The following is an 8,740-nucleotide window of genomic DNA, read 5'->3' as shown; positions in this document are numbered from 1 at the left end:
GTTTAAAGAAGTTGTTAATGTGATTTGAGGTCTCTCTTGAGAGAGAAATGGGTACTTGAGAAAGGCCCTGGGAGATCTTTACTTATGGTCCTCAAATTGCTGAGCAAGGTCTGGAGCTGAGGACAGGTAAAAGATTCTTAGGGAGCTTATTTCTGGAGCTTTACCTTGGACTCAGCTCTCAGTAATGAGGTGCCTTAGAGTTTACTTCTCCTTTGTAGGATTTCCGTTAAGTACTTTTAAATTAAAATTTTAACTTCAAATCATTGTAAATTCACATGTAGCTCTAAGGTAATAATACAATAACAGCTGGTGTACCTTTTACTCAGTTTCCACCAATGGTAGCATGTTTAAAAACTATAGTACATCACAACCAAGATATCCACCTTGATACAGTCAAGATATAGTAAGCACTTTTTCTACACTGTTCCAGAAGAGGTAGTTGAATAAACTACAATTCCACAAATATTTGTTACATACCTACCTTTTCTGGTTCAGCCACTAAACTAAACCTCAGTGTGGTACATTGTTAGTTTAATGGACACCAATGAATTGCATCTCCTTATTTCCATGTCCCTGTATAGTCCCCTACCACACTGATTCTTTGCTTGGTCATGTGACTGACTTCGGTCAATGAAACATCAGCACATTTGACACAAGCCGGGGCCTGATGAGCATTTGTTGTTGGAGCTGACTCTCTTGGAACCCTGAGATCACACTTAGAAGACTCTAAGATGAAAGGCCATGTGGAGAGAGAATTTCAGCCGTCCCAGCCATTTCACCCATCCCAGGTGAGACCCAAAACAAATGAGGTCATCTCAGACCATCCAAACCATCAGATAAATACAGCCATGTCAAGGATCCAAGTGTGACCAGCAGATGCACCAAGAAAAACATGAGAAAAGATGAATTGTTGGTGTTTTAAGTCAATAAGTTTGAAGTAGTTTGTTACACATCAATATATAACTGATATATTAGGTGTTAAAGAAATATTAAAAATATATTTATTCTTGCCTAAAAGCACAGGTTAAAGTCTAATGGGAAAACTCATAAAAATAAAATAAGAACAGTGAGATTCTGGGACTTCCCTGGTGGCGCAGTAATTAAAAATCTGCCTGCTAATGCAGGGGACACAGGTTCAAACCCTGGCTCAGGAAGATCCCACATGCTGCGGAGCAACTAAGCCCGTGCGCCACAACTACTGAGACCGCGCTCTAGAGCCTCCGAGCCACAACTACTGAAACCCGAGTGCCACAACTACTGAGCTCACGTACCACAACTACTGAAGCCCGCGCTCCTAGAGCCTGTGCTCCACAACAAGAGAAGTCATCGTAATGAGAAGCCCAGGCACCGCAACAAAGAGCAGCCCCTGCTCCCCAGAACTAGAGAAAGCCTGCGTGACACAGCCATAAATAAATAAATAAATAAATAAACTTATATATAAAAAAACAGTGAGATTCTTACTGTACTAGAAAAATATACAGATGCTGAGGGAGCATAGAAGAAGGAGCCCATATTCATAAGAGGGACAGATTTCCAGTGTAGGCAGGAAAATATGCTTACCTTTATACATTGTGTATTTCCATCTTCATATTAAATCACCTATTTTCTTCACTTTCCTTTCTGAAAATATATGAATGACAATAGTGAACTGGTCCAGGAGCCATTTGAAATACTTATTTAATCTTCCTTCCCAAATGATAGTCTTACTTGGCGCCTGGCAGATGTTAGATATTCAATAACATCAAATTACTTGCTGAACAGAGAAACATTTTCTGTGACTTATAAATAGTGATTTGATTTGGGCTTTATTATTAAAAAGAAATAAATGTAAAATATTTATCTCATGGGATGTAAAATTTTATTTTGGAAATATAACATTTTGTTGTATTAAGTTAAGAGGGAAAGATAGAAAGCAAGGATAGGAGAATGACTTTATTTCTTAACTGAGTGTTAAACTACTCTTGGTAACTTGTGCTGTTGGAAGCATATGAATAATTTATTATGCCGTTTGTTAGTTCTCCAAAATCTTAGAAATGGTGTTTCCATGTTGAGCAACTGCTCATTTGCTTTTATTTTCAAACTCCTAAAGCTACTTTTCCATAAATTTTATTTTTATATGGGATTCTGAAAACATTGTATATGCAATGAATTTCCATAATAAAAAAATTCTAGAAGAATGGTAAGTTTGCTCCTTAAAAGATTCACTCTGTTTACTGCTCTCGATGTCATCCTTTTGACATCACAGGTGACAGGATTGCACTAGTTCTGCTTCGCCTGTCCATGCATTTCACATGCCTGAAGGAAAGTGAGGAAGCAGTATGTATTCTACTATTCTGGACCTCTTATTTTTAATCACAACCAATGATTTTGATTGCTATATGTTTGGTCTTGAATGAACAGTGGGGAGTGATAACAGATAACAAAAGGAAACAACATAAAAATAATTGAGGAATAAATATGAAATATTCTATTTATTTTTCTAGTTATGTAACCTTTCTCTACTACTGGGAGTTTTAATCATTATCATCATCATCATCATTATCTAAATACTTTATTTCATTTTCTCTTATTTTTGAATTAGCAAATGTATTTTATTATGAATATTTTACCATTTCTGCCTTGTCATTAAAAAAAACCTTTTTGTTTAAAATGTGTCAAAGGTATAAGGATCAAAAACTAATCAACTTCACTGAAAGCATTTTCTAAAATTTCAAAAATAATCTAATGGCTTCAGGATCTCCAGAGCACAGGTATTTTCAGGACAGACATGACAAAACATACTGTAGAAACACCACAGCAACTGGTTTTTCCAAAGAAACCTTTGTTTAACTTCTTGAAATATAACTACGTTATAAATGTAGCGGATAGACTCTTTCTACCTATACTGAAGGTGTTCTAAGTACATAAACGTGTGATTCAGATCTTACTGTAGGGACATAGTCTGAATCTTGTGGCCTCACTGGGGACACTGATGGATGGTATTGAGTCAGTACAGTTTTTCCTTTTCTAGTAGTCAAATGATCGTCTTTTGGGGGTATTAAAATAATATCTTAAAATATTAGGTTACCTTTCTTTCAGTGTGTTTTCCTACCATGACTACTGCTCCCTTATTTGTAAAAAAAAGGTCCCTATGATATAAGGAGAATAGCCACAATTATCTCATTTTACGATGAGGAGACTGAAGACACAGAGAAGCTATAACAATGTAGGGACAGATCTTGGAATCAACCCAGGTGCTCAGTCAAGTTTGATAGTCTCAATATTATCATATTTATTAAAATTGTTGGGGTTTTTTTGTTATTTATAGAACAACTTAGCAAAGAAAAGTCATCTGTTATTTCCCCCCCAAATTAATGTAAGAATGAAATGCAATAAAAATGCCTTTTTATTTACCTGAGTTCATCATAAAGATCTTTTGAAGACATAAATATGAGGACCATCAAAATGATCTCAGGGACTTCCCTGGTGGCATAGTGGTTAAGAATCCGCCTGCCAATGCAGGGGACACAGGTTCGAGCTGTGGTCCGGGAAGATCCCACATGTCGCGGAGCAACTAAGCCCGTGCGCCACAACTACTGAAGCCCGCGTGCCTAGAGCCCGTGCTCTGCAACAAGAGAAGCCACCGCAATGAGAAGCATGCGCACCGCAACAAAGAGTAGCCCCGGCTCACTGTAACCAGACAAAGGCCGCCCTCAGCAATGAAGACCCAACACAGCCAAAAATAAATAAATAAAATAAAATAAATAAATTTATTACAAAAAAAGTGATTTCAGAGTGAAAAAGTGAGGGAATGTTTTTCTTAGCACTCATCAAAATATTCTATTATTTTAAATAAAATATAGTCATAAGTAGTTATAAAATGTGCAGGACTGGACACATGGTACATGGACTGTTAGATTAAAAATTGGGCAGAATAGGGAATCCATAAACAATTTCATCATAGAAGTGACTTTAATCAGTGGAGAAATCATTCAATTAATTGTGTTGGGAGAGTTTGGAAAAACAAAACTAAAATAATCTCATACTTATGCTTCATGCTGTGTACTGAAATGCTCCAGAAATTTTAAATGTAAATATAAAAATACAAGTGAATTAAAAGAGAATATTAAAAAGACTTTTGGATTGTGTAAAGAAATATTTTTCAGTATAATACCAAGGCCAGGAACCATAAATATCATAGAAAATTGAGTACCTAAAAATAAAAGAAAACCATGTAGAAAACCCAACATAAACAATATTGGTATTATTTAAATGATAAACTTGGAAAAGATTTAGCAAAATGTATGAGGGAGAAAGAGTTATGATCCTTGATATGTTAAGAGCTCCTACAAATCAATAATAAACAACCTACTAAACAAATGGGTGAAAAAATATATAAGTAAATCAATAAAGTAAGTGCAAATAAAAAATAATGAAAAAAAATTTTTTTTACTTGTAAGATTGTCAAAGAGTAAAGCTAAATAATTATGGGCAGTGTTGAATGGAATGTTAAGGTATATTGTCATAAAATCTTGAACTTGTGTAAACTAGTACCAATTTTTAGACAGCAGTTTGGCAACATCTGTGTGTTTATGTGTGCACCCGTGTGTGTGCAGAAAAATTTGCCACAAACTATCAAGTATAACTGAGAAACAGGATTCCCAATGTTTTTTTAAATAATTTTTATAATTTCTTACATTGTTTAAAAAAGTTATCTTGACTATGGATAATTTTTGTCCAAAAACATGAGACTATATCCAAAACAAGTATGCTTCATAGTATTAAAAATAGACAATCATTAACCCAAACTTCTTCTGCAGTTTGAAGAGACTTCAAGACAAGGGCTGGAGGAAGGAACAATACAACAGTCACCAAATTTATCCTCTTGGGATTCTCAGATTCTCCCAAGCTCAAGATTGTTCTCTTTTCAGTGTTCTTGGGGACTTACCTCTTGACAGTGGCCTGGAACCTGGGTTTCATCATCCTGATTAGGATGGACTCCTACATACACACACCCATGTACTTCTTCCTCAGCAGCTTATCTTTATCCTGCTTAGATTTCTGCTATGTTACCTCTACAACACCCAAAATGCTCTCAGACTAGTTCCGGAAGCCTGAATTCATCTCCTTTATGGGATGCACCATGCAATACTTCTTTTTCGCTAGCCTGGGTCTGACTGAATGCTGTCTCCTGGCAGCCATGGCTTATGATCGCTATGTTGCTGTCTGTAATCCTCTGCTCTACACAGATATCATGTCCCCCACCCTCTGTGTGCAGGTGGTGGTTGGAGCCTATATAGTTGGATTCTTTGGCTCATTGATCCAACTGTGTGCTTTGCTTCAGCTCAATTTCTGTGGGCCAAATGGTATCAATCACTTCTTCTGTGACCTGCCTCAATTATTAGTCCTCTCCTGCTCTGAAACCTTTTTCCTACAAGTGATAAAGTTCATGATAGGAGTAATTTTTGGTGTGACATCTGTCTTAATCATCATGATATCTTATGGTTATATCACTGCCACCATCCTGAAGATCAGCTCAGTTGAAGGCAGGGCCAAGGCCTTCAACACCTGTGCTTCTCATCTGACAGCAGTGACCTTTCTCTTTGGATCAGGACTCTTTGTCTGTATGCACCCCAGCACTGATAATTCTCTGGGCTATGACAAGATGGCATCAGTCTTCTGTACAGTGGTGATCCCCGTGTTGAATCCTTTGATTTACAGTCTAAGGAACAAGGAAATCAAAGATACCCTTAAGTGGTGTAAGAAGAAGAGAATGTTTTCCCATTGTCACAGTTAATTAAAGGTCTGGTAGATTAGTGACCTTGTTGACTGGAAGTTTCTAGACTATGTAAGAGAAATGCATTTAACATTATTCCTGGTGCTCTGGCAGGATTTCGAGTGAGTCAACCCATCTAAATCCAGCACTGGCTCAGTGCCAGGCAAATCCTGTGGCTTCTTTGAGCCTTGACAGTTGACTCTCCTCTCTTACGCCAGCAATGACTTCACAAATTAATATATTAATTTTTATGTCAATATAACCTTCAGTTTCTCAGTGTTTGACCCTTACATACCCTTTCAGAATTTCAGACTGCAGGCTGGAGAGAATGGGACTAAACACAGGTCAGTAAATGATCTTTCTCATACACAACATCACAAGTAGAAAAACAACCACTTTGTCATAGACTTCAAACTCTCTGGGTGCCTAGGCAAATTCCAGTTGATGAAAACGGGATGTGGAGAGAAGCATAACTTTAGACTTTGACATAACTTCCTTGCCATGGAAAATACCACACGGAGTTTCGTCTAGAGTTTGTTTTCGGAGTTTCTATTTTTAGAACCTAACACCAATAGGAGAATGAACAAGGGATTTCTATGATACTATCCTGACCTGGGAGAGCTAAAATACAAAGAAAAGAAGTGATCATTTGAATTCTGAAATATATTGAAAAGATTACATTTCTGTTATTATGGCAGATTGAATAGCATAGATGCACCCACCACTGCAAAACTACTAAAGATGTTGGACAAAATATTTTTTAGAAAATATTTAAAAATACACTTCTGAGCAAACAAGAAAAGAAAAGGAAATCTCCAACCTCCAAATGTAAAGAAAAATCAGGAGTCCTGAGGGTAAAGGCAGCTCTGAAGATGACTTTCACATTGGGGGGATCTGCTGAACTCTGGTAATATTTGGCCTGTATTGTGACAAGCACGTGAGGCTCGGGGAGAGGGAGACCAAACCCAAACTCTCAGGGAGAGTTTGATAGGAGACCCAGACATACATATGAGAGTCCAGTGGACTAGACTTTGATATGAAAGGAAATTAAGGGAAAAAGAGTCCTATCTCACAAAAAAGAAATCTCAACTCTCTCAGGCTTAGTGCTGGGTATGGGGAAAAGTAAACTGAAAATTTGTAACCATGCACCCTCATGGAGGTTTGTGGTCTGAATTCACACAGCCTGTGCAGATAAAGGAATCTTAGGTGAGAATTAATTTTAAAACAGCCCCAGGTTGGTAGTACCCTCAAGTACCAATCAAAAGCAAATGCAAATCCTTAAGAGAGAATCTTAAACCCAAGCTGAAATAATTCCCCCATATAACTTTCTGAAGAAAATCAAGTTGTACAAATCTTAAAGTACACAAAGAAACAAGACCTGATGGATGAAAGCTAGAAAGACCTGTCATGTCAAACCTATAAAGACATCAGGAATGGCAATTGTCTTAACACAAATAAAAATTAGATATGACTGATATGGTCAAAGTTAAGAAGGGGAATTGAAAATATCTTTAAAGACTAGGACAATGAAGGATTTCTGCATCTGGAGGTGTGGTGAATTATATACTATACCTGAATGACTCTTGTAACTGAAACACCTGAAATACTAAATTTGAAATAAAATCATCTTTTAAATGAACTTCCAATTAACTTAATGAAAAGGAGTAATAAGCTAAACCCTCAAAAGCAGTGAAACCAGGAACCCAGGAGAGTAAACAAGTGTTAAAAATGGCTATCAGTTGGAGAGTCTTGCTACAGGCTAGAGCCCCTGACTTCTTCTATGTGGACTGCATGGGTGGTGAAGGCTCAGAAGACAAGACTTAGGACATGCCCCAGGTGAAGTGGAAGGCTATAACCTCAGTATAAATTAGCAAGAATTCCCACAGATTATGTTCAAGAACAAAAAGAGCAGTTCATCGTAAAAACTAAAATAAAAGCACAAACCTCTATCTAGAGTCAAACCCCCATAATTGAGAACTGGCAGGGGAAAAATAGTCCCTATAAACAGACCTGAAAAATCTTAAGATATTGGCATTATTGGTAAAGAGGTTAAGGCAGTGAGGACTAGCTATGGTGAAACACAGATTAAATCTCCCCTCAAAAGAGATACTCCCTCCTCAAAGGGAGAAATACTAAAAATAGGTCAGAGACCTGGTGAGTCAGAGTGCTAAAAACTGTAGAACCAAAAGGAAGAAGGTTGCCATTTGCCACAATGTGGATGGAACATAGGGACCTATGCTGAGCCAATAAACTGGACAGAGAAAGATGAATACATATAATCTCACATGTATGTGGAAGATAAACAAACAAACAATCTCATAGACACAGAGAACAGATTGGTGGTTGTCTGAGGCAGGGAGTAGGGAGGAGGCAAGTGGGTAAAGAGAATCAAAAAGTACAAACTTCCAGTTATAAAAGAAATAAGTCATGGGGACATAATGTACAGCATGGAGACTATATGTACCGTACTGTATATTTGAAAGTATTGTTAAGAGAATAAATCTTAAAAGTTCTCATCACAAGAAAAATCATCTGTAGCTCTGTGGCGATAGAGGTTAACTAGACATTGTGGTGACTCACCTCACAATGTACACAAATATTGAATCATTATGTTGTACCGCTGAAACAAATATAATGTTATATGTCAATTATGTCTCAAAAAAAAAAAAAAGCAAAAGGAAGAGGGTTGGTATATCCATCCAGTGGAATATTATTGGACCATAAAAAGGAGTGAAGTGCTGACATGTGCTACAATATGGCTGAACCTTGAAAACATCATGCCAAGTGAAAGAACCAGTCACAAAGGACCACATGTTGTATGATTCTATTTTAATGAAATCTTCAGAATAGGCAGATCTATACAGACAGAAAGTAGATTAGTGATTGCATAGGGATAAGGGGGTGGGGAGGAAAGGGGAGTGGCTGCTAGTGAATATGGATGAAAATATTTAATGAAAATATTCTAAAATTAGATTGTGGTAGTCA

At 37.0% G+C, this 8,740-nt stretch overlaps 1 protein-coding gene across 1 annotated transcript; it reads left to right on the top strand.

Annotated features, from left to right (window-relative positions):
* Positions 1 to 741: 741 nt before the first annotated feature.
* Positions 742 to 5,791, top strand: LOC133099950 (olfactory receptor 5AN6-like). Its single transcript, XM_061203776.1, is given in 2 exon segments — positions 742 to 788; positions 4,807 to 5,791. Coding segments are annotated over 2 exon segments (1,032 nt in total).
* The last annotated feature ends 2,949 nt before the right edge of the window (positions 5,792 to 8,740 follow it).

Source organism: Eubalaena glacialis, chromosome 10, assembly GCF_028564815.1.
Source record: "Eubalaena glacialis isolate mEubGla1 chromosome 10, mEubGla1.1.hap2.+ XY, whole genome shotgun sequence".
Lineage (NCBI taxonomy): Eukaryota > Metazoa > Chordata > Mammalia > Artiodactyla > Balaenidae > Eubalaena > Eubalaena glacialis.
The sequence above is the reverse complement of the archived record's forward strand: the minus strand, read 5'-3'. Positions and strand labels throughout refer to the sequence as shown.